General features: G+C 38.2%; 1 protein-coding gene across 6 annotated transcripts in view; it reads left to right on the top strand.

Annotated features, from left to right (window-relative positions):
- Window positions 1-27,104, top strand: part of CDON (cell adhesion associated, oncogene regulated) — a 97,108-nt gene that overhangs the window by 7,249 nt on the left and 62,755 nt on the right. For all 6 annotated transcript variants that reach the window (XR_011484347.1, XR_011484346.1, XR_011484345.1 and 3 more), the window contains 2 exons: window positions 23,668-23,804; window positions 25,579-25,851. Coding sequence is in view for 3 of the 6 variants with exons in the window: in XM_070457368.1 (XP_070313469.1) it covers window positions 23,729-23,804; window positions 25,579-25,851 (349 nt within the window). In the remaining 3 variants the exon portion in view is untranslated. The remainder of the gene's footprint in view (window positions 1-23,667; window positions 23,805-25,578; window positions 25,852-27,104) is intronic.

Below are 27,104 nucleotides of genomic sequence, written 5' to 3'. Positions count from 1 at the left end.
TCACATCTGGGTGGGCACTTGGTCACCTCCTACCATCATCATCATAAGAGCAATATTTACAATAGTGCAAAATTTTGAGAGAGAGAGACCACATTCATATAACTTTTATTATAGCATATTGTTAAATTGCTCTATTTTATCATTAATCTCTTACTGTGCCTAATTTATACATTCAGCTTTATCATAGATATGTATGTATAGGAAAAACACAGTATAAATAGGGTTCAGTACTATCCACAGCTTCAGACATTCACTAGGGGCCTTGGAATATATCCCCCATGGATAAGGTGGGGGCCAACTGTGCATAATTTTGGAGGGAAAAAATGTGTAGAGTTCCACACAACCATTGGATAAATAAAATTTCTCAAACCAGCCCTAGTTTAAAGTTGAGGACTGCCTCTTCTTGTTGACCCTTTCACTTTAAATGTAATTTAGTTTATCAGTAACAAGTAAATGTCAAATATTCTTTTCTACTTAGAAAACGGGGCCCTTTCCAGTATTCTAAGTATATCATTAGCAGAAATGAGAACACTTTACAAGTATCTGCTACCTTTTTAGGTAGGTACACACCTGAGTTTACTTGAAGCTCCACCACTGGCCAAGTTACTGACTCACTCCTACAGAGAATTACAAGGCTTCCCAGATGGTTCAGTGGTAAAGAACCTGCCTGCCAGTGCAAGAGACACAAGAGGATTCGATACCTGTGTCCAGAAGATTGCCTGGAGAAGGAAATGTCAACCCACTCCTGTATTCTTGTCTGGGAAATCCCAGAGACATGCAGGGTCACTGATCCCACTAGATTTTTAAGGGCAGAAGTGTGTAATTATGATTAAAAGAAAGCTTTGGATAAAAAAAAAGTTAAATGTTAAAGATATTAGGACTTCTATCATCACATTATCACTGGAATGCTTGTCAAACACTTTACGTATTTAAGATGTTTATTTTTGTTCTGTGCTGTTATTTTGTGCTCAGAGAGCTGATGTCAGATAGTCTGTTTTTTTAATACATAGTATTAGGGGAGTTTTCCTGGATTTCTGGCACTAAAAAGTACATTCTGCCTTCTGTCTCTTGCCAGGGAAATTTCTGACAGTTATTGGCTTTTTAGGTATCAGAATAACAGTAATTAGTATTTTCTCTTTTACTATCATTTGAAATCTTTTCAGTGAGTAATTGCATACACTGCCTGGTTGGAGGTGAAATTGGCAAAGGGGACGAATGTCTAATGGATAAAATACTACTTTTATCAGGCCATGAAATTACTGTAGTGACATCAGAACTTGGCAGCCTCTTGTATTCCAATAAAAAGAAAAATAGCATCATAAGCTAGGGATAAGATTTTTCTTGCCCATTTATTTTGGCTTATTTTCATGGTTTTAGCCTCAGGGTGTGTGTGCAACAAACTAGCACAGTGAATAACAGGCAATAAGAAGGAGTGAACATAGCTTTAGCTGGAACGGATATACTGCTTTTCACTTACCTCTGTTTCAGTGGTTTAAACTTCCTCCTAGATTGGTGAGTGTGAAGTTATGAAAGTAGGTATGAAGAATCCCCCTCTATGAAGTGGAGTTAAGCTTCATTATTTGATGTTACATAGCTTTCAATATATTGAAAAAGTTTGATAATTAGCTGTTGAAATGGTCATATGAGGGGGAATGTCTAAATTTGATTATGAGTGGGATTGTGTCAGACTTGTGCTGTTTATTCCTCTTTATAAATACCAATAGAGTAACATTGTTTGAATCTAGTGTTTCCCCCTGCCTATATTACCCTGTTCACTCTTGAAATTAGGCTAATTAGACTTTTAGATATTGGCATGATTTAATGACAACTGATGCACCAGGATTTCAAATTGGTTTCCATGCATCTGAACAGTTGTTCCAGTAGATCTTGGGACTGCTGAATCCTGGGAAAATAGTTTTATGTTTCTTAATAGATTATTAAAGCGCCCAAGTAGAACCACACTGGTCTTACCACTGTGTTGTGTCCGTAAATTACCATGTGGGTTCTCCTATTCTGATCAGTTTTTTAAACCAGGTCATTTTATTGTTTCTTCCATTAAGTCTTAGATGGTCTTCCAAAATGAAATTACACGTTTTGTTTTACAGTAAGAAGGATTATAGTATGGATGGATTCGATTTTAGACCTAATTCTGCATTTTTACTCCTGAAGAACATATTTTCAAGTCATATTATAATCTGATTAGAATTGGTCCTAACCTCTAAATCAGTTCTTTGATTTCTATTTATTGAATATTAGGCACACTTCCTTTACTGTGGTCAAGTCCTTTTTGAGAGTAAAACAAAAACAGATCAAACTTCTACTCTGAATCCCTAATTCCAAGCTCTAGTTATTAAGTTATTCATGTTTTGACTGTAGACCCATATAAACGCCTTTCATAGAATTTTCATCATACACTTTAGAGCCAAAGTTGTTTTTTTTTAAGCCTCATGGCTGACTAAAGCCAATTTTGAATCATTCTAAGATGGGTTGTTAACTGTGGTCTCCTGTTAGGTTAGCGAATGAAATTGTCATTGTTGGTTATTCTTTTGTGTTCGAGGATGCATTTTAAAAGAGCTGTTGTCACCGTGGTTAGGCCCTAAAATAATTTTATGTTTGTCACTGTGACTGCAGCCGCGGTGGGATTTTTAATCATAAACAATACAGCTTGTGCAGAGATTTGATAATCTATTTTTTGCAGCATCAAATAAATTTTAGCTCAGGGATTTGACTCAATACATCTTGTTAATGTTAATAAGGTCTTATAGCTAACTCCCCAAGTGAGTTTCTAAATATAAGCTTAGTATAAGTCCAGGTTGTATCCTACCCCACAGGAAAGTAACAGTAGAAATTGTTTTAAAGAAAAATTGTCAATGTTTTACTTATTTGAAGATTTTGTCTTCCAGATAGGCAGATTATTAGGAAAAAGATAGGAAACAATTGACCCTGTAGAACAAAGACAACCCTTGATCAGATCCATGTTTTCTCAGCTCGGAGTTGTACACATATACTGAATAATTAATGAGTTGTGACTGTAGATGTCAGTTGGGCATGGAATCAAATTAACAGACACCATGTACTGAACTCCTGAGGCCTTCAAAATCAAGAATGAGAGATTGAGTTCTGAGTTTTTCATTTGTGCAATTAAGATTTTTTTCCCCCTTCATGTTGAAATGTGAGTTTTCTGGAGAAAGAATCCATTCACTTGCCATTTCCTAGACAAACAGTCCCCATTTGCTTTAAAAGTTCTTTCTAATTTACTGAGAAATACTGGCATCTTTTGTGCCTGAATCATCTAGAGGGATGGGTACTTCAGGAATACTTGGGCAGTTTAACAATAAACAGTGCTGTGACAAAGGAGCAAAGTATTGCTTTGGCTATGCCAGGGGCCTTGATTGAATGAGTGCCCTACAGACTTATCAGAATGATGCTTCCAGAGGACTGGGAAGCGAAAGATGGTCCTGACACCGCGCACAGACAGGTTGGGTAGAACCAGGACCCTTTCTGCTCACGCAGCTCTGTGCTGAGGAATTGCTAGTTCAGCTAGACCCCTGTCCTGTGGTTCTTTTCATTCTATTTACAGAATATTTGTCTCCTACCCTCTATTTCTAATGGTCGTTATTTCTTAAATAATTCTATAGAGTCCTTTGTACTTTGCAGAGTGTTTTAAAAGTTTTTTTTTTCCTCCCCTGTTTGCAATAATGTATGAAATAGTAAAGTTTTCATAAGAAGGAAAGTCATGAGGAAAATAAAGATTGAGCATTGGTTTCACACACAAGAGTTTTTAATGTAGTTCAAAGTTGGGTTAAAATATCTCTAATGTTGGAAGAGGAGATTATTTGAAACTGTGGTCTTTGTTTTTAAGCTTAATTTAGATTACAAGTGCACATTTGTCTGATTGGGAATACAATAAAATAGTTAAATTTTAAGGTTTTGTTGTTGTTTTTGGTTGCTCATGGGATCTCAGTTTCCCCACCAAGGGTGGAACGCTGGCGCCCTGCAGTGAAAGTACTGAGTCCTAAACACTTGACTGCCAGGAAGTTTCTTGTTTATTGTCTTTGACATTTGTAAACCACAAACTGCATCCTAGGTTCTATTGACCTAATGGAAGATACTGAGATAGTGAAGTAAATTTTGCCCAAGGTAAAATTGACTCCCAGGTGTTTTGTATTTTTTTAAGGTCTTTCCTCTTTATTTTATTTCTTTGCTCTTTCCTCTTTAAAGAGGTTCCCCCCCCCAACCCCCGGCGACAGGGATCCTTATTTTCCAACACATTTTTTTTAGAGCAGGTACCTGGATTCTTAGAAATTCTTTAATGGCATATTCCAGCTGAAAATGAAGTTTGAAAGCCCTTTCCAGTTACATGCCCAGTAAGGAAAATAGCAAAGGGGGCTTTTAGAAATAAATCTCATTTTACATATACATTTTTGCTTGTGGAATAAATATCAAATCAAATTGAATGCTCTTTTTCTTAACATTTGTTCCATGGTAACCCTGTATTCTGAGCGTGACAAATGAGGTCAGTGCTTAATCTTTCTGTTTCTTGGATATGTTAGAAAATGAATACAAACTTTGTAACTTTAAGTGATTCTTCTCATATTTCTTTTGTCAATCATTAACTGTTTCTTTTCTTTTTAAATTTATTTTTAATTGGAGGTTAATTGCTTTGCCATATTGTATTGGTTTCTGCTGTACAATAATTTGAATCAATCATAAATATATATATGTATCCCCTACCTCTTGAGCCTGCCTCCCAATTATTAGCTATTTGTTTTCTGTTTTATATCATTGTATGAAAGAAAGTGAAAGTGCTAGTCACTCAGCTGTGTCAGACTCTTTTGCAGCCTCATGGACTGTAGCCCGCCTGGCTCCTCTGTCCATGCAATTCTCCAGGCAAGAATACTGGAGTGAGTAGCTATTCCCTTCTGCAGGAGATCTTCCCCACCCGGGGATCAAACCCAGGTCTCCTGCCCTGCCGGCAGATTCTCTACCATCTCAGCCACCAGGGAAGCCCCATATCATTGTATAGTATTGGCTAAAACAAATGCTAATGCTACAGCATTAAGGATAGATTACTTGTGTTCTTTCATTGTAGATCAAACTATTTAATGAGATAGTTTAAAAGTTTTGATGAGCAGATCAAGAAGGAAAGAAAGAAAAATAGGTAACTTAAAGGCAAATGTTGCCCCTCCTCCTGGGCTGGAGAGAAGCTGAGTTATAAGAGTGCAGAGTCCAGCTCCTAGTTTGAGGTGTGAGGCTGTTTATTTTCACTCTGGAGATGTATATACTACAGAAGGAAGACTCTGGCCTTGCTTAACCTAAGCAAGTCATTACTTATCTACGATCTGGCAAGCGATTTGATTAAGGTTGACAGAGCTCATATAATATCAGAACCAGGCCCTCTTAATGATTGATGAAGCTTGTCTGTAAGTTTTTTTTTTTTTGAAAGGACAAAAATGGAGCAAGAATGAATACTTGTTCAGATCTCCAACTGCCCAGTATCAGCCAAGTCTGTAATATAATGTAGTTTTATCTGTTGGGGTTAATAGGTATTAATTTGTATGTTATTTTTAATGGTATAATTAAATGGCTTTAAAAGAATATTTTTAGGTCAGCAGGTTATGATTTAGAAACTTGTAATAAAGTGTCACTGAGTGTCGCTGCTAACCTTTGCTACATTATTTGTCCCTTATCCTCATTACCAACAGGTTCTCTGTATGACTGAAATGTGCCAGATGTTCTTTTTAATTACTTTTTAAAAATTTTAAACTTTTTATTTTGTATTAATAAACAATGTTGTTGTAGTTTCAAGTGAACAGCAAAGGGATTCAGCCATACATATACATGTATCCATTCTCTCCCAAACTCCCCTCCCATCCAGGGTCTTGGCAACACTTTATATCATTAGTCTACATATAGTTCTGTGTCCAGCCAAGATTTCTTGTGTTTTAATCATTCATATGTTGCTTAGTAGAAATGAGTATAGGACCAGAAGAACCCTCTCCACCTTATTTTAAGTAAATTGAACATAAAGAATTTTCAGATGAGTGAAACAATTGAGTTGAGAATGAATTTGTTTTCTGTAAATGGAGTTTTCACAAGCTGGGAGCTTTCAGGCTATTGATCATACAGGTTTAGACTACAGTAAACTCTGGAGTCAGTGTGAGTGGGATCAAAGCCCGACCCCACCATCTTCTCATGGGGGTTTAAATAAAAAGTTTAAAATTTTTACAAAGTAATTAAGGCTTCTCTGTGCCTTCGTTTCCCGGTCTGTATAATGGGATCACCTCAGTTAATCCTCACAGACTAATAGGTGCTTGATAGGTGCTTCTTGCAAGTGAGCTGTTGTTGCTATTATATTATCTGTGAGCTGGGGTCTAATAGTGACAAAATATTATTGTGATGTTGCTGAATTCGAGACAGTCATTTCAAAATAAAATGAGCTGGGATTAAACTCTGGGGACTGTAGAAATGTGGAAAGAAACTAGAATTGATTATATGTTGTTCTTGAGTTGGTTAGGACTTGGCTTCCATCACAGAGAGTGGTTAGCTTAGGTGAAGAATGTAATAGCTGGTGGTGATTTTCCCATGTTCCCAAATAGTTGAACGCATCTTAACTTTCTTACCCTAAATTTCAATTTTGTTTCTTTGCGATCTCCCCTTTCTCCTTCTCATCTCCCCAGACTCAGTAGAAACATACTTTAGTACCAGGAAAATAATATTTTAGGTATGAGAAGAACGTCATACCTAGTCTTATTGACATGTTCTTAAAAGCAAGAGCTATCTATGGTTGGAACCCTTTGTTAATTCTTCTTGATAATTTTCCCACCAAAGGTACAAATGTTCTTATCTGTGGGAAATCCCAGTGCTTTCTAGGATTTTGATGTATATGTGCTTAATAATGAGTTTGGCTCTTACATCTCTTTTAAATTACTTTTTTTCTCTTGGGCCTAAATATGGTCAGAGCAGATAAACACTTAACTGGGATTGATAGTTTTGAAGACCACCAATAAAGTATCATTCCCAAGTTGTTTCTAAAAAAGAAATAGAAGAGACATGTGATCATCTGATGCAAATGTTTGATTTGGAGGGAGGCCAGCGATGTACACTGTCAGCCCCACCCTAGCCACCCCCTTGAGTTGTTTCTCCCTGGCTGGATAAGCCCTCAAGTCACTGTTCAAGATTGAGATTTAGCAGCAGAGGGGAATCCAAAGAACTGGAGCCAGGAGTTGTGGAATCAGAACATGAGAAGGTTGGGGCTGCAGGCGTCTCTTTCTACCTGATTGTGTGTGGCCTGTCCGTCCTGGAGTTCCTTTCTGTCATCAGCAGTGACAGTACTAATGCTTCAGGAAGGAGGTACTTTTCTGTCTTACTTTTTTGTTGTTGTTTTAAATATTTTCTTAGTTAAGGTTTGAGAATTCATCTGTTTTTTCTACCTTACGGGTTGGCCTCATTATTGTATTTTTATTATATCACTGGAATCCGGGTTTTCAGGGAAGCACAGTAAATTTTGCAGCAATAATGAGCCTGTTTGCTGAAAAAAACATTGTACCATAACTCTAAAATGCACAGATTTTTAAGATATTCCCTCTGGGGCCTATGGAATAGAGGATAAAGCTTGGTTGAATTGCATTTATAGAGTTTTCTTAAGGTAGTGGTCTTCGTGGCTATGGAGGTGGATAGCATTTACAAGATTCTTTTAACCTTTTTGATTTGGGGGAATGTGAATCTAGTGTTTGAAACTATAATTCTTGTCCTGTCACCCCCATTCTCAGTTGAGATTTGCAAAGATGTATATAATCAAGGAATTAGCTTTGTGTGTGATTGGTTAACATCTTAAGAGAGGTGATAATGTCCTGTATTTTGCTAAAAAGGAGTGCACAAACTTGAATAATGTGCCACTTATCAAAGGGAAAAATTTTTTAAAACCCCAATATTGTTCAAAAAATTTTATTATTGACCTCATTTAATTATGTACAAAATAAACTAGATGCAAACTTCTTATGAAACTAAATTCGCACATTGTGACAAAATCACAAAACCAACGTAATTCAAAAATGTTAAATCTTAAAAATTGTTTTGTTACATTGTCACTATTGAGTTGAATAATAGGAAGATGCATGTGTGCTAAGTCGCTTCAGTTCTGTCACTCTTTGCGACCCCTGTAGCCTACCAGGCTCCTCTGGGATTTCCCAGGCAAGAATACTGGAGTGGGTTGCCATGCCCTCCTCCAGGGGATCTTTCCAACCCAGGGATTGAAGCTGTGTCTCTTACATCTCCTGCATTGGCCGGCGGGTTCTTTACCGCTAGAGTCACCTGGGAAGCCCTAATAGGAAGATACTGTTGCTTCTTTCATATTTGACTTGTCCTTTTGATTTGATTCTTCGATTTTAAGCATGTTTAACATTATTTTTCTTTTCTTTTTTAAACTTTTCATTTTTATTTTAATTAATTGATTGATTTGTTAATTTTTGGCTGCACCTCAAAGCTTGTGGGATCTAGTCCACTAACCAGGAATCACACTCACACCCCCTGCATTGGAAGCACAGATCGTTAACCTGTGGACTGCCAGAAAAGTCCCTGTTTTTTCTTTTTAGTATTGAACTTGTTTTTAACTATTGGTCCAGTATTTTGTGGACCACTTTAAAAGTACACTCTGATACATAATACTGAAAAACAGTTTAGAATTCATTTGATGAAGTGCATGTATGCATTCATATTTACTTATTGTTGATGAGCCATAGTAATGTGGGATCTTTATAGTACACGTGTTTCTAATGTTATATTATACCATCTGCGATGTCATCTGCTTTTCAAGTTTGGCGCACTTATGCTACCATGAGCTAGAAGATGATTTACAGTTCCTCCTTTTCTTTTCACCTGTTTCAGAACTTTCTTTGAATGGTATTATGTAACATCATTTGACCTTCACATGTCATGGATATGATCCAAGAACACAAATGTAAACCAGGCATGGAAATTTTGTGTCATGTCTTTATCGTTTGGCTGATGACCTAGAATAAGATTACAATAATTCAAGTTTCAGCAGTGCAGAAACACAATGAAATAAAAAAAAAAAAAAAAGATTTTCATACCTTCAGAAATTCATCTGCAGATTAAAACTAAAATAGAGAAAGAGAACTAAAACCTGGTAGATTTAAGCATCCTTCCAGAATGAGAAGTGGCTGTGGATTTACAGTGAATTCAACGGGCATAAAAAAGAGACCTGTACTCAAGGTTCTCCTTTATTTAAGAAGCTGTGGGTAGAAAGGGTGAAGTGGAGGCCTGAGCTCACCCTGGGTTTGATCTCACCCCCATCATTTATTAGCTATGCAATCTTGGGGAAATTATCTGAGCACTCATTTTGTGCAGGTTACTTCGCAGGTGTTAGAGGTACAGAGGTGACCAAACTAGATGTGGTTCCCTTCCCTCACGGACCTAATATTTAATCCAGGTCTGGTAGAAATTTTTTACATTTATATGACCTATAGATATCTAGTCTAGTTCTTTATTTTCACAGTGTAATGAGTCAGGTAAAACCAGCTTCTATACATTCCCTTCAATACTGTTCCTTGGTTACCATTTTTCTCAGGAAATCAGATTCAAATGAAAATCAAAGCCATTACTGAAGAAGAGAAGACGTTTTATTTTATCTTTTTTAAAGATCTTATAGACAGGGCCATCTTTATTTGATGTAACATGATGGTACAGAGAGAAAATTGCTTTAATTTATAGAAGATTACAATAATTTATTATGGAAATGCTCAGGTATATACTTGTTCATTGAGTAAATTTAACGTGCATTCAAGGAAATATAGGGCTTCTATAACATAGTATGAGAGTGAAATTCCTTATGTTTTATCTCAGTAATTTCTTAAAAAAATTTTTTTTTTCTTTTTTGTAAAGTTTTAAAACAAACTTTGAAAATAGTTTGCAGAGAAAGTAAGGGGATAACGGGAATTTCGCTTCCCAATAAGGTCTAGACGTTTGGCCTATTTTGAAGAGGAATGTTAATAATGAAAAGTACAGGTGGTACTGGGACCAGTGGGGTCTTTTTGAGTGGCAGAAACCTCTCAGTACTAAGAGTGAAAACGCTGCTTTCGGGAGATTTGTTGGTTGACATTCAAGATGAAAATCTGAGGCTGTGTGTTTAATGCTCCATTAAGAGACACATGATTTAACCTATTTTATAACCAAATGTTGGTGATGAGCTGTTATAATCTACTGATTTATAAGAGTGAAGACCTTAAAGTCTTTAGATTACTGTTTCTCAGCATTGATCTTTAAACCAGCATAATTTACAATGAGGATTTTATATTCATCTGGAGTAAAATGAGAAACAACCAACTGAAAGACATGGAGTGATTACTTCCTAAAGCCAAATTTATTCTAAAGTTACTTTTTGGCTCATGTTTTGTTCTGTTCCAACGAGCAATGATTGTAGATGACAGTTCTTTTCTTTTTTTTTTTTTTTACTTGGTAAATGGTTGGTATTCTTACATGGGACATACTGGTATTTTGTTTTATTTTTAGGTGTCTCTGGTTATTGAAATCCCAAACTCTGGGAACCATTGCTCTAGATTAAATTTGGTAAATTATCAGTATACAGTTTTCCAAATTGGACATGGCGTCTTTGCTGTGTCTCATGCTGGATGTTTCTCCATCTGTAATGTTTACGGCCATGTGTTCATGATGCATCAGCGTCAAGTCGCATTCTCCCTCTGACCACAGACTTAAGTTGGCTTTTTATCCTCCAGCAGAAATGGTAATGCCTCACTTAGTTTTACGTGTACCTTCATTGTTCCATATACTGAGGTCAGGAGGCAAACACTTAGAGAGTCTCTCTCTATATAAAAGTTGCTTTTAGATGTTTTATTAGTCCTGCTGTTGGTTATTTTAATTACTTGTATGTTTTATTTGTACCCTGAGGCTGTTCAAGCAAAGAATGTAATTCAAATAAACAAAATAATATCTGATTTTTGGAACACCCACACCTGCCAGCTGGGCCTTTCCTTTTAACGTCTTACTCAGGTTGGCATGGAAGCTGGGCAGAGAAAAAGGAGGTGATTATGTAGAGTTATGAAATGTTTTCTTCAATGTAAGTTCTTGGAAAGCTTGGTAACTTCGTTTTCAAATTAGCGGTGCTGTTTTTCTTTCAGCAGTCTTTCTTTTGTAGGACAATCCTGAGTCTTCTTAAGAAGGTCTGTCTTTTCCATTGTGTATGTTTCTAACTGTTCCCAGAATTCTGTGAAAACCTCACAGATAATTTGACTGTCAAATAGTGGATGACACTTTCACAAAGCAGGAAAATTTGCCAGGGAAATTTCTTCAGTTTCTTCGTTATTATTGTTCAGTCGCTAAGTCATGTCTGACTCTTTTGGGACCCTATGGACTGTAGCCTGCCAGGCTTCTCTGTCTGTGGAATTTTCCAGGCAAGAAAACTGGAGTGGATTTTTTCCTTCTCCAGGGGATTTTCCTGACCCAGAGATCGAACCCCTGTCTCCTGCGTTGACAGGTGAATTCTCTACCACTGGGCCACCAGGGAACCTCAGTTTCTTTTACCCAAATACAAATTAAAGGGTCTGCCTCTTCAAGTTCTTACAATGAAATTGTAAACTTGTCTCCTGCTTTTTTTTTTCAACTTGTTTTTCTTTTTTTTAAATAAGGGTGAACACAAGCAGTCTCTTTTTTGCTTGCAAACTGAAGGGCTGAACTATATGCTTTTGACTTAATTTTTAGAGCTGAAATTTTGTTGATTTTGGATACCTTTGCTGTTTTTTTTCTCCCTTTCCTCTTTCATTAGTGCAGTCATGTTTGGAGTCTGCCAAAGATGAGGCAAAACTAGTGTAAGAGGTACACACAGGCTTTTAAGTGCTTTTTCATTTAAACATAGCACTTGTAAAATGTTTGTCATAGAATTCTACAACTGAGAGAAAATTGTGGGTTTTTTTCCCCCTCTATTTGCAGACAGAACCTAAGCCACACTACTTTACTAAATGTTCTACCTGACTGAATCCTCTAGGAAAAAGAAATACGTCACTGTAGACTACCAACTGTTAATTCTTTAAAAATATATTTTGAATATTCTTATTAAATACTTTAAAAATATGTTATTAATAAATTCAGACTCCTGTCACTTTTGGAAACTTTTTTTTTTAACGTCAAAAAAGTTTTAAATGCTGCTGTTTATGTGTAATCCAAGAGTTAAAGATGTCAGAGATTTAAGAAATGAGATCAAGGTCTCTGTTATCTTATTCTACTTCTATGTCATCTCTTCTCTAATCGTTTTCTTCCCCCAACTGCTTTGAATATGGACACTCAATACGTTTTTGTTGTGTAAATGAATTGAGAAACTGCTTTTTGTGTTTTTAGGCTACAACTTTCAACTCTACTCATAATGTCTTAGAAAACGGGTTGAAGGAAGAGATTTTAGAAAATTAAGCAAAGGATCCAACCCACAGCATTCTTATATTTTAAGATCCAAATTAATCATCTGTCATTATATAAACAATCGAGTTAATAATTCTCTTCTAAATCTCACCAAAAAAGAAAACCAAAAACTCCTCAAGTTGTTCTGGAAGCCAATAGTAAGTCCTTAAGAGTTCAGCTACAAGGTATATGCCTGTATCAACATGTGTGTTCTACAAATGTCAGCTATGACATGAGTATAGTGTGATATGAAAAAAAATATATCAGAACTATACCAAAACATAAAATATCTAAATCAGAATTATGTCTTTAAAAAAGTCTGTTACTTTGGCAAGCTGTATATTTAATATCACATTGCTGTTATTATACCAAGAAATTTGGTGTTCTTTTGGAATTGCCTTTACTGTTTATGGCACTTAAAATTATTATTTTTTATTTCTTGAGTATTTTGGAACTAACCATTAATAAATTAATTGGGTGATGTTGATGGAGTTAAAACTATATGGAGTTAAAAATCAAGTGTAATCATAATCTAATGAGATGGTTTTTATGCCTTGTTTATACACCAAAAATAATGAACAAAGGATTTTCAGAAAAGTTTTACACAGAGGGGCATCACTGGAATAAGTTTATCTGTCTTTCTGGTTGGGTCTATCTGCTGTTCTGATTTTCCGATGATGTCCATGAGTACTGTGTATGTCTGTGTGTATCTCTTCTATCAGGGTGTTCTTGAATTCTTTTCTTTGGACCTTCCTGTTTACCATTGTCCAATATATGTCACAGAGCAGCTGCTGCTCTTTGGTATACATGCGTGCGGCCTAGCAGAGTTGTTCCAACAAGCTTTGTTTCATTTCTGGTGGACAAGGTGGACCCACTGCTAAAACGTCACCTCAGGCTCTCCCAGTTGGACTAAAACTTCAAGCAGTATTGTGTTATGTTTAGAAAGATATCCCAATCTTAATTGATCCATTTTTCTATGTTCACTTCATCAGAACTTTGAATCTTGATCATCTCTTTGATTTTATCTGTCTATCAAAACTTCTAGGAATGCAAGTTTTTTTTTCCTATGGCCTTCGTGCATTTTTACTTATATCTATATTTATCAGTCCATTTGTGGTGACTGTGCTCACTGCACAGGAATCTGTGATTGACGTGTATGCCAGCCTATGAATGGGCTTGAAGGGTCCCATTCTCAGTGCCTAGTGCACGGACACGATGCTGTGACAGCTCTGACAAAGCCGTGTCTGACCTAATTCCCATCACCAGCTTGAACAAAGTGGGCCTCCTGAGAAATATAGACCCCTTCCGTTTTTTATACAGCTAGGTTTATTTATTTTTGGTTATGTGTATTTTGCTTTTTCAAAATTCTTTATTTGGCCATGCTGGGTCTTAGTTGCAGCATGTGGGGTCTAATTCCATGACCAGGGATCAAACCTGGGCCCCCTGCTTTGGGAGTATGAAGTCTTAGCCACTGGACCACCAGGGAAGTCCCTATTTTATTTTTTTTAATTGGAATACAGTTGCTTTACCATGTTGTGTTATAGTTTCCTCTGTACAGCAACGTGAATCAGCCTTATGTGTGCATATATTCCCTCCCTCTTGAGTCTCCCTGTTACCCTCCCTCATCTCGTCCCTCTAGGTCATCACTGAGCACCAAGCTGAGCTCCCTGTATTTTATGCAGCCAAGTTTAAAGATGGAAGAAGGTACTTGGAGACTAGTATCACTATGTTCCATGTCTCTAGGAAACTCATAATTCAGCAGGTCATATAATATAAAAATCATCCTGATGGAGGTCCAGTGCCCAACCATCACTGATTCAAGTTTGTTTGCAGCCAAGATATTTTTTCTTAGATCTCTAATATCTTTTCATTTTGCTTTTTCCTCAGTGTTTTCCTGTATACATTAGAATATATTGCATGGAAATGAGTTTCTCCTTCAGTCCTTATTTCCTCGTTATGAAAATGAAACATAAACCAAAACCCCATGACCGTGGCTTTCGTCATGGCCAAGGAAAATTCATTCCATTTGGTAAGGTCTGAGCAAGGCACTGTCCTTATTAACAACTAGATTAATTTTATTGCCTAACACTTATCATCCAGAGCTCTTTTTAAAATGGCTTCACATTCCTCCTTCTCATTCTCCATCAAAGAACATTAGCCCAGTGTCTATCTGGATCTTTATAATATCAGCCTGTTCAAGTTCAGCTAGTTCTTTGTAAACTTAAAGTTTTGCGTTTGGCATTTGTTTTGTGGTTACCATTATGGTGTTACATTTTCCCATGAAGCCAATTCCAATGACAAACCCAAAAATCGACTGAGAGTTGGATTTGTGGCAAGTGTTGATTTTGTGATGATTGCAAGAGATTCAAGAGTAATCTCCTTGAAACTTGCTGTATTTTGTGTTTTTAATGATCCCTCCTAAGTCTCGCTTTAGAATTTCACTTGTCTGTATGCAGCTATGCTTTTAAATATTCGGAACACTCCTGTACAGTCACTGTGGATGCCAGAATTATCTTATCTCCACAATTCTTGGTTTCCTGTGCTCTAGAAGCAGGAAGAAATAGCCTCTTTGAGAGAGAGTGGAACAGGAACGCTTGACTTTTTTAAAAAAAAAGACACACAAATATGTGGCTAGAACCTAACTCAGCCCTGGCTCAGGCTCCTTCTTTTGGTGAATAATTAAGACCACATTGGCTCCCATTGCAGCTGGCAGCCCCTCACGGGTGCCTTTTTCTGCTCATGACCTTTGATCTCAGTGACCTTTCCTGGGGTTAGTCCTAGGCCCTTTTCATTGTGTCGGAGCTGAAGTGGCTCATGTGCAGTTGATTATTTCTTTGCTCGTTTGGCCTTTTTGGTGCCATAACTCCAAGTCACTTCCATTTGCTTCCTCGACTTTTGATGGCCAACAGTGAAAGGAAATGCTTGTGGAGGCAGCAGGATCAGCGTGCCGGCTCGGCTGACTTGATTGAGGCTCCGGAGAAGTGGGGGAAGGGCTGTGAGGTCTGTAGGTGTCAATGGTTTAAAAAACTAGATGCTCATAACTGCGTGGTCCTTCTGAGCTCCTGGAGGCAGATACCACCAAGAGCTGCATTTCCATTGGCAGCGGCGGGAGAGGGGGAAGGGTGGGGGGTGTGCTGAGTTCTGGTGAGAAGAGAGGTCAGCCCATTGTTGACTTGGCCTACATGCTGGACAAACTGCATCTCTGCTTGCACAAAATTTATACACTCATTCTGCCCTCAAGCTTTGCAGCAGGTCGCAGAATGCATTCTTGTCAATTGCACGTGACTGCTGGAAAGGATGCTCTGGTTTCTAAAAGCCCTGAGAATAGCCCCCAGAGAGGAACATGTTGACTCTTAGTGGCAGTATCTGCTGCCACTGGACTTAGGAGGGCCCTTTCTTCCCTTCTCCTTCCCTCCCCCTCCTCCTGCCCCTACCCACGCCTCCAGTCAGGCCACTGAAGGATGCCTGCCGGCTGTTGCTCTCATTTCTTGGGACCCCATGTGGGCAGCCTGAAGACTGTCACTGATCAAAGGCTGCAGGGAAGGAATGTGTCTGGTTACCCTAAACCGTGCTTGGTACCTTTGAAAGGTATACGGGGGCGTGAAAGTCCAGGGACATTTGGGAACTCATTTCTAAGAAGTCTTGAGTGTCTGATTCCATCCCTGGAATATAATTTTCTGTCTTTTCCTCTTTTGTTAAGACAAAAAACTTTTAATCAGTAGCATTGATGATGAGCATTATTTTTGAGAGAGGAATTAGTACCCCTTTAAATTTGATTTTATTTCATTTTTTGGTTTTAGCCCGAGACTCCTTCCCCCTTAGGGAATCACAATCTCTCTGTCTGCCCTTGCCTCCCTCATCTCTTTTAGGCTTTTCAGCTTGCCTGCTAGGTCTTTCCTAGAGTTTCTCTTAGATCCAACTCAGCTTATTAGTTCCACACCTTAAGATTCGTCCTTTTCGTTCCCTGCTAACTCCAAACAGCAACAACAAACCATGGAAAGCCCTGCTCTTTCTTGTGCATTTCCTGTCTTAGTGAAGGCAGTCATCCACATACTCACTCTTCCACGTCAAAATCTGGACAACAGCCTCAATGCCTTTATTTATGGCCGAAGCCAAAGGGAAACAGAAGTGAGCGGACAATGGATTCCAAAGATGTCTAAGAGATGTATTCCTTCCCAGTTCACATCGTTCACTACCCAAGTTCCATCAGTCCCACCTCCTAAATAGCTTTTGAACTTGTCCATGTCTTAACATTAAAAAAAAAAAAATCTTTCACATGTATCCCCTGTTATTTCTCTAGTACAGGTCCCCTTTCCTTTTCACAACAGCCTCCTAAACGCTCTTCAGCCTTTCTCCACGTGGCAGGGTAAATGGTTTGTCAAAGGCACGAGTCTAATCTTGACTCTTGCTGCCTAAAAGCTGTTAATACTCGGCTCAGGGGGAAGAAAGCCAAACGCTATAACCTGATTAATTTTGTTCTTGATACTCTGGCATCTACTCACCTATGTGGCCTTATTGTCTCCCTGTCCTAACTGTCCACTCTAGTCTATTCTTCCTTCCTCTCTGTGTCTCTAATTCTGTGCACACACTCTTCCTTCTGCTTGGAATATGCCACTCCCCTTGCTTTTTCTCCCTCCCCCCAAACTTCTCCACCTGACTCACCTAATCTTGTCTCTTCTGGGATGTCTTCTCAGCCTCTGAGTCTTGGTTGGATGACACTTCTATTTTTCCAGTAGCACCTGTGCTTGCTTTATTCTGTGGCTCATTTAACCTCTCCTTACCTACTTTAGTTCCTAAAAACTTGTATACCCTAAAAGCCTTGCTTCTTTATCTTCTGGTGGTTTTTTTTTTTTTTGGCCACACCCTGAGGCTTACAGGATCTTAGTTCCCCAACCAAGGATTGAACCATGGGCCCCAGCAGTGAAAGCACCGAATCCTAAACATAGACTGCCAGATAATTCCACTAAAAGCCTCGCTTCTTAGTGAAAACTATTTCTATTGATTTTGATGGGGAAAAAAGTCATGACATGTTCCATCCCAAACCAGGAGAGCTAAACTGTTTTCACAGATAGAAAAGTAAATCAACTTAGCAATAAAAACCAATTTGTGTAGATGATAAACAATATTTTGAATGCAAACAGTTTCTTCCTAAATATGTTGCAGTGAGTTTATTTCACTTCACAAAGGAGAAAGAGAAGACTTGAGGGTGCCGGCTGGTGAAGGATGGCTGGTGAGGAAGTCCTGCAGAGGTGGGGGAGTCCGGGAAGTGGACTTGGAGACAGGAAGTTCTTTAAAGCATGTAGTTACCTTCCATTCCACATGGCACTTAAAGTCATAGCACACAAAAGCACCTGATGGCAGAATAAAGGCTAAGCACTAGAGTATTCCATAGTCATGAGAATGATGTACTCCTGCTGCAGGCAGAAGATTAAACATTTACAGTCCTTTGTTTTTTGGTATCTGTTCACAAAATATCCAAATAAATATAGCAGGCCATTCAAATTCCTATAGATAGTTTCTGATAAAAACTGTGGCATCATATAAACTGGTGGGTGTATCTTTGCCCACAGCTGTCCAAGTTCCATTGTTTAGTTTCTGATTGAAAAAGTTATATAAAAGTTTATACCAAATAGAAAGAAGCCGTCCACTCCTTAGGTACAGCCATCATTTAAAACTGGACATTTAATTTCCAAATACATGGGGTTTTTAAAGTGTTGTTGGTATTAATTTCTCACTTAAATGGTTTGTTCTCTGCAGTCACCCTCTGTTTTCTCAGTCTTCTAACTTTATTGAGGATTTCAATGGTCAAGCCAAAGATCTCTCTTGGTAAATGTCACATTGCATTTGAAATTATGTGGGGTATTTTCAAATATCTTTTGATATTGACTTCTAACATAATTCCACAGTGATAAGAGAACAGACTCTGTGATTTCAATATTTAGACTGTGAAATTTTTGTATCTTGTTTCACATCCTTGGATGTGTTCCAGTGTCTCCTAGTTTATAGTCTATGGAAATTTGAGTAGAATTTGTATCCTACTGTTGTGTGAAAATTGAATAAATCTTGATTCTGTTGAATTGGTTCATGGTGCTTTTCAGGTCTGCTGTAATCTTCTTTTCCGTATGTTCATTCTGTTAATTTTTGAGAGTTTGATATTGAAGAAACTCCAACTAAAAATCTTAATACTTAAAATTAACTGTAATAAATAGTGAAACTCTATGTAACTTTGTTTCATATTTTCCAAGTCTCCTGTAAACGTGTTACCATTCTTTCATAATTTAAAAAAGAAAGAGAAAAAAAGAAGCCATCCACAAATGCAGTAACCTTGAAGGGGCCCTTGTGGCAGCAAGTTTAGTTGTTCTGTTAGGTGAGTCAGTATTGGAAGGGCTTCTCGAGTTGTCACCTGTCCTTACCTGATTTGAAGCATCTTGAAGGCAGCTGTCCTGCTTGTTTCACCCCTGGCTGAGTTCCCAGGACAGCATAGCCCCTGACATGGAGTAGGGAGGCACTTAGCGTTTGTCGAATGAAAGATGGATTCCTCTGCTTTGACCTCTTTCAATACTTTTTACATTCTCATTTACTTATTATATTTTTCTTTATTTCAGAGTTAATTAATTCAAGCCCTCTTTTCCAAATGAGGCTGCAGTATCCTTTAGCTCAGAAATTATGCCTTCCGCATCTTCCTCATCTTTGTACCTCTCCCAGGATCTTGCCCCAAGTCAATACCCTCCATATGGAATTAATTGATTGAATGAATATTTCTTGGAAAAAGTAAGATTCTCTGAGAAGTCTGTGCAGGAAATATTGTTTGCTTAGCTAAATTACTCAGATATTCAGAATGAAGAAAACTTGGAGAGATTTAAAGTTGCTTGTGATTAAGGTCAAGGTGGTTCAGTGGGTTTAAAAAAAGGTTTTTGACTTCCATAACCGAAATTGTGCAGAATTAAGCAGTATCTAGTAAAAAAAATTTTAAGTATTTTTTCTTTTGTTTAGTTATTGCCAAAATGTCATTTTTTTCCCTCCACAGTTGAGAAATAGGATGCTTTGAAATAGTTTGAAAATAATTTTTTTTTAAAGAAGGAAATTACTATTTTATGAAGAAGATGCCTTTAAAATAGAAAACTAAGAATGTTCTGTTTTGAAGAACAATACTAATCCCAAAGCCGAATTTTTGGTTCACAAATTAATCACAGTTATTCCCTAAGCCTCAAAGAAAACTCTAAGAACATCTGATACAGGAGTCTAGGGAGGGGATAATGCAGAGAGGCTGCTTTGATCATCCTTAGGAAAGCAGAGGCGTTCCTTCAGAAACAGAGGAGTCAAATCTAGAAATTCAGGAAAGACTTTTCCCAAAGGATTATTCTGGCAGCGTGTTGAAAAGGGGTTATAAAAGCAGCAAGTTCACAGCCTGAACAATAAGTTAAATAAATGTTAGGGAACTATTTCCTTTCTTATTCTGAGATGAGGCATACCTTTAGTTTCCCCTTGCTGACAGAAATTCTCCTCAGCCTGGGATGGCTTAAAAGTACAGTTTGTAATGGAAGACAAATAGCCTTCTCTGTGGGCATGCGGGAAGGGCTTAGAGAAAGCCCTGAATCTTTAAGTCAGGACTCAAGGAGCAGCACTTGGGCTGTCTGTTACTCTTCTTGTGATCAGGGATGTTTGTTTGTGAGGTTGGACCTAGGTTGCCCTTGGTGGCTGTTGAATATAATTTCAAGCTACCTGATGAGTAGGGCAACGGAATCCAGGTCCTTATTCTGAATATCGCAGTTCTCAACAAGCTGAGCAGGCCTGCCAGGGATAAATATAAACCAAGTCAACAAATATGTAGTCAGTAACTGTTAGGGTTGTAATTCCTTTCCAGCCACCCAAATTAACTGACAGAGTGTTAGCCTCATAGAAACGTGGGCATGTTTCTGTGCCATAGTGTTTAGGTAGCAATAATGAGCTGTGACGTTTTAAAGGACAGCTATAAAGTAACTCACCAGATCCCATGCTGGGGTTCAAGTTGACTCTGGAATTTGTTTCACTGCTTTTCAATAAATAAATAGTTGAGGAAAGATTTGGCAAAAGGAAGAAACTCTCCTCCTTGTCCTCATCGTCTCAGGAAAGTGTCTGCTGTTAACAAGTTGTTTGAATGTTTACTTTGCCTTGACTGCCTAGCAGCGGTATGTCAGTTCCTGCCCTTGAAACAGGGGAGAATTCAAATAAACCAAAAAAGGCCTTCACGCAGCTGGCCCTTTCTGCCAGTGAGTGGTACTGCAGTATTTTCTCCCACATTTAAAAGAGCTCATCAAGGAAACAGGTAAAAGGAAGTCCTTGAACTGATAGTAGATGAACTTGAGTTTGCAACTTGGAGATTTTGGAGTCTGTGGTGTAGAGAAGAAGCAAGCAGATCCTGAGAAGTACTTGATTTATTCAAAGACATTCTTAAAATGCCTTGCCTTGGGTTACTATACCCAGTTTTGTCAGTGGTTAGAGTTAACCTTTCTTTTCACAAATAAGTATACATGTAGAATTCTCACTACTGAAAGGTCACTAGTGTAGCTCTGGCCTTACATTTTGTTGTGTTCTGTAGTCACAAATTCTGTATCCTGGCCAAGCAAGAACATGGGGAGTGGAATTTGTCATCAAAATAACCACTCTGGATCTCTAGCCTAGCAATTATACTTGGTATACAGTAGGTACTTACTGTATGTTTGCTGATTTTTGAAATCATATCTATGAACAAATAAGTGAATGAAGGAATAAAAATATAGCTAGGTCACACAGAATTCAGTTGAGATAACAGTTCTCATTAAATACTACTTTGTTAAGGTACTTCTGGGAGTTACATTCTATGAAGGTATTCCTTTCATTTTCAGAAACATGAAGTGCCTCTTTTCTGCTAGGCATTAGAATTTGCAAAGTTCAATATGACATCATTCTTGCCTTTAAAGAGGACACGGTCATGTAACCAGATAAATTGCAGAACAGAGTAGTGAGTGCAGTGGTAGGCAGTGACCAGGGTATAGAGTTAGCACAGAGGAGAAGGAATAAAGCGTATCTGGAGAATGGCATGGACCATATTCCTAATTTATTTGTCTGGTTTATTGTTCATCTCTCACACAGAATGTAATGTATACATTTTTTTGTCCATTATTTTTTACACTTATATATGTATTTAAGGTGCTGTAACCCAGTTCCTAGAATAGTACCCAGCATATAGTAAACATTCAGAGGGAGGTTCAAAAGGGAGGGGATATATATATATATATATATACACACACCTATGGCTGATTCATGTTGAGGTTTGACAGAAAACAACAAAATTCTATAAAGCAATTATCCTTCAATTAAAAAATAAAATGAAAAAACTGTAAAAAAAAATTCAACAAATACTTGCTGAATGAATGAATAATTTTCCTTCTGAAAGGAGTTTGCCAATTTTATTTCCACCAATGAGATATTATAGTGATTTTACCCACATCTTTACCAGTGCTGGGTTTCGTGAAACTTCTTTTTTAACTTTGTTAATGTGTTACAGGATTTCTGTATTAAAAAAAGACCCCACAAAACCCAACATTTCCATGGCTGTCAACCATCCATCCTTAGCAGTTCAATTTTTCTGCTGCCATTTATAGCAATGGGCTTCCCTGGTGGCTCAGATGGTAAAAGAATCTTCCAGCAATGTAGGAAACCCAGGTCTGATCCCTGGGTCGGGAAGATCCAGATGGCCAAAGCATAGCTATTGAGCAACCTCTTCTTCAGCTGTTTTCCCCTCTCTAGTCCTCCCCATTTCAGGAAACAGGACTTTATTCTGTTACATCAAAAGCTAAAATTTATCCTTGACATCTCTTTATCTCGCCTTCTCTACCCAAGCCTTCAACAGATTCTGTTGGTTTGCCTTTAGAGTCTGCTTTGAATCTAGTGATTCAGTGACTGCCTCTGTTGTATCTGATGCACCCTATAGACCAATGAAAGGCAGTCCCTTATTACATCTATATGTTTTGGTCCTTGGAGCTTGTAAAAGTTCTAGAAACAGTCTTATATTTTAAAAGAAATAAGGCAATATCCTGATACAGAGCTTAACAGTTAGGGCAGTATAGATGAGAGAATCTTTGTGACATAAATGAGACAAAATACTAATTCTATAAATGAGAAAAGGTAAACAGCTCTTTGAATGAAGCAGCTTGGTCCATTGAAAATTCAATTATTCAGATCCAAATTCTGAACTCTTAGAGACACTGCTGTATGTTACTCTCCCAACTCTGCTCTTCTGTGAGGCCAGGTAAGAAGAGAGAATGGCAGTTTGGGGGGCTGAAGCTTTTCTTCGTCTTAATCCTGTGAATCACTGGATTCAGTGGCTGCCCACAAGTTTGCAAGCTTTATATAGAGTGCATGAAACACAAGACAGGCAGCCACTAACGCAGTGCTCACACCAGCTTGTTCACACTCCTCCGTTCCTGCCCCACTTCAGTCTAGTCTGTCCTCCAGCCAGTCCTCTTAAAGCATAATGAGACCCCATTATTCTCTGAGTCCTCCAAGGGCCCGCCATTGCCTTGAGAATAAATGCCAACATCTTCACCGTGGCTTTTGAAACTGGGTGGGATCTAGTCTGGCTTTCCTCTGTGCTCTTTTTCTGGCTCATCCCACCCTCACCACAGTGGTCTTCGCATGTTCTGCAGAAGGCTCAGTCCCCACCCACGTCTGCCCTTAGCTTTCTCTGTGCAATCCATGAGTCCCCATCTGAAAAAAGGGAAGAAAACCAGGAGTAGCTAACTCATAGTGTTGTTGCAAAGGTTCAGTTAATATATGAAAAGCACTGAGATGGTGTCTGGCCCGTACTAAACACTGTATAAACGTAAGTTATAATTTTGTTGTTTTTGTTATTGTTTGTATCTTAAGGAATGTAGAGAAGGAATGCGTTTTGGTTGAGTTTTAGATGGTTGTGAGTTGTACAAACAGAAATGGGCGAAAGGCTGTAATGGATTCATTTGCAATGATTGGGTCCGTATAAAATAAGTGTCTTAGTATCTTGGAAGAATGAGCGGAACTTCTAACTTTAATGCCTGCAGATTATTTTGTGAACTGGGAAGATGTGGATCATTAAATGCCTTGTATTTGATGCAGTCTATATGAAGCTTGCAAAATTGAAGGCAGCTACCACGTGCAGGACTTTGGCTCTTCAGAGAGTAGATTTCAACTGTTTTTATACTTTAAAATTTGCTTCTTCTTTTTTTTTCCCCCTATGTCTCTTAGTGAGCCAAAGCCTGGGTTTTGCCCTGGAAGTCTGCCCTGCCCGCTTCTGTAATCTGGCGCTATGCATCCAGATTCTAGACCCTTACAGACGCTGTTGTACATGACTCTCCTGATGCTCTGCGCTTCTGTGAGTCCAGGTAAGAAGAGAGAATGGGAACTTTTGGGCTGAAGCTTGCCCGCATCTTAACCCTATGAAAAGCTTCAACTTTAATGCTTTGCCAATAGTAACGGTTTATAAAGACGTTTCTAAGATTTGTTTGACCAGCGGAACGATTTTAAAACCTTTAATTAAACAATTCAAAGATTTCTTAGTAGTGCTTCTAGGCACTCACAGTCCTTCCCATCATTGTCCTTGTAATTTATTCCTTTTGTTGCCTTGAAAATAAATATTTTCTGATTGTGCTTTTTTTCCAATGAGGATATGTTACAAATTTCTGAATTTGGAAGTTATAATAGGAATAAAGTGCTGACTGTATACCACCAAAGGAGTAGTTTTAGAATCAGTATGTAAGAATACCCAACTTGGAGTGAGAGAACTTGGTTTGAATCCCAGGTCTCATGACCTTGCCTAATTTATTATCTCTTTGCATTACTGAAAAGCTTAAATGTGTTTATTATTAAATGTACATGTAAGCCCAAGGCTGATACATGGCCCATACGCATTTCTTTTTATTTTAGATTTGTGTGAAGATTTTTATATACAAATACAGTGATGTTTATTTATTAATATCTATTTATTATCTTTGTTAAAAATACTATATAACTGTGTTTGATTTAGTTAAGGGAAAATTGATTTAGTGGTTTTATTTCTGTTTTTTTGTTGGGCTAAATAGCAACCTCAGATTCAGCTGAGGCATTTCCCTTAATCTTTATTTCTGGTAAAATACCCTATAAAAGTAGATTCAACAATTTATTGTGTTTTTTCTTTTAAGTATTTTATTATACCAGATTAGCAGGATTCCTCCCCCATCCTCTTTTATGGGTGGAGGAGAGGGATCTGTTTTGATACTTGAGTGCAAGAACCTCTCTCTCCCAAATTCCTGGAAGAATAGACATAACAAATGAAACTATTCCAAAAACCAAATAAAAATGTTCAGATTGATACCCCGTTTATCCTTACATCCCAGAAAGGATAGGTTTTGTATTTCAGTGTGGCTTCCTGACTTTCTACTTCTGCTTTCTTAAAAGTTGGACATGATTTATATTAAAGAGAAGTAGTCAAGGAGTTGTTATTGTTTAGTCGCTAAGTTGTGTCCGGCTCTTTTGCAACTCCATGGACTATAGCCCGCCAGGCTCCTCTGTCCATGAGATTTCCCAAGCAAGAATATTGGAATGGGTTGCCATTTCCTTCTCCAGGAGATCTTTCCCACCCAGGGATCAAACCCCTGCCCCCTGCATTGGCAGTCAGGTTCTTTACCACTGAGCCACCAGGGAAGCCAAATCAAGAAGTACCATAATCTTTATTGATAAAATAATTTGCTCTTAAAGTCAAATCCTGTTGGTAATATGGAAGAGAATTCTCTTTATTTTGAAAGTCATCTCTTTTTCAGATGCCTAATTTCCAGTTTTTAAAAACTACTTCTTTCAAAGAGCAGCTTACCATTTCTCATTTACAGAATTAGTGTTTTGTTTATTTAGATCATAAGGATTGTTATCTGTACTGCTCTAATTGTTATGTTCTATATCAGGACATTGCCTTGTTTCTTTTCAAATGTAAAGCTGTTCCTTGAACTTATACAAGCTCTTAAGGACCATAACATACAGATGCGGTAAGGGATTGTCTTTTGTTGTAAAGGGATTGCCAGTAAGTATATTAAATGTGCTCTTCTTTCTCTCTCCCCTTACCTCCCCTTCTCTCCCATTCCCTCCTCCACCTCCACCCCTTTGTATACGGGGAACGCTCCCTTGCAGACTTGGCACCTTATTTTGTTTCTGAGCCATTGTCTGCTGTCCAGAAACCTGGTGGACCTGTAGCACTGCATTGCTCTGCTAAACCTGTGACTGCTCGCATCTCATGGTTGCATAATGGAAAAAGGTTGGACAGAAATGTGGAGCAGATTAAGGTTCATCAGGGCACGTTGACTATCCTTTCTCTTAACCCCTCACTTGCGGGTTATTACCAGTGCGTTGCTAACAACAGCATCGGTGCCATCCTGAGTGGTCCTGCAACCATATCCACTGCAGGTGAGTTTAATTGTTGTCCCTGTGATAGATGCTTTTTCCTGAAATTACTCTCGGCACCTGCATTGTTTGAGTCGTGGAAGTAGCATGGGCTTTGGAGTAAGATACATATGAGTTCTCATCCCAGCCTTGACATTTGTTTTGTTTAACCCCAGGGGAATGATACTTGAACCTCTGTGAGCCTAGCTTGGTGTCTTCCATTGTAATAAGGGATGTGAAAATTATTTTGGGAAAATATTATTTATTTTCACATTTATTTATTTATCACATAAAATTATTATGTGAAAATTAAATTGTCCTAACTAGGAAAATTTTCTAACATGAAACTGAATTTCCTTGTATTTCCTTAATATCAGCAACAACAGCTGTTGTCTGCTTTGATGCAGTTATTTCATGCAGTCCTTTATCTTTTTATCAAATCTCACTGTTTTATTTATTTTGATTACAGAGTGATTTTAGTTTGTTTAATTGAAACCAGGTTAAAGAAGTGCGGAGGGGGGGAAAATAACGGCAAAGAAAGGAATGTTGAGTATTGAACTTACGGAAAATCTAGACTGTGTGGTTTTCTTAGTAAGTTTGGGCCATCTGCCTTTCAAATGGTGATGGCTTCCAGTAATGGAAAACGTCTTTGTGAGGGCACCCCTATTTACAGAACAAATCTGGATTCCCCAGGAGTAGTGAGTTTGTCGTAACTGAGAAGAGTAAATGTTGTTGTAGAGCTGTGACCCATGGACAGCTCCAAGTCACACTCTGGAGGGCTGACTTCCTAGGGGCAGGCTGCAGAGGCTGTCACCATTGCCCATAATAAAGAGCCCGTCCATGCCGGCTCCATCTGCAGTAAGCTTAAACTGGGAGAAATTGAGACCTAGTTAGGGCACGTCCTTGGCAGTGATTAAGACTCAGTGCTTCCACTGCAAGGGGCCTGAGTTCCATCCCTGGTCTGGGGAACTAAAATTGCCACCCCCACCGCCCCCCCCCCCAAGTTAAAAAAAAAAAAAGGACTAATAGTATATTTGGGGCTTCCATGGGGGCCCAGACAGTAAAGAATCTGCCTGCAATGTAGGAGACTTGATTCTCTCCCTGGAAATTCAAATGATACACTGTTTTTTGTTTTTCCCTATGTCCTAGGTTCATTCTTGTAAACCATTTTATTGCCATGTGAGTGGCTACAGACAGAATAAAGATGCATAGGGCAAGTGAGCTGTGATGAGTGACTGGATTAAAAAGGATTCGTCTTGACAGAATGGGGAACAGTT

Source organism: Odocoileus virginianus, chromosome 28, assembly GCF_023699985.2.
Source record: "Odocoileus virginianus isolate 20LAN1187 ecotype Illinois chromosome 28, Ovbor_1.2, whole genome shotgun sequence".
Taxonomy (NCBI): Eukaryota; Metazoa; Chordata; class Mammalia; order Artiodactyla; family Cervidae; genus Odocoileus; species Odocoileus virginianus.
This window is presented reverse-complemented; position numbering and strand designations above follow the sequence as displayed.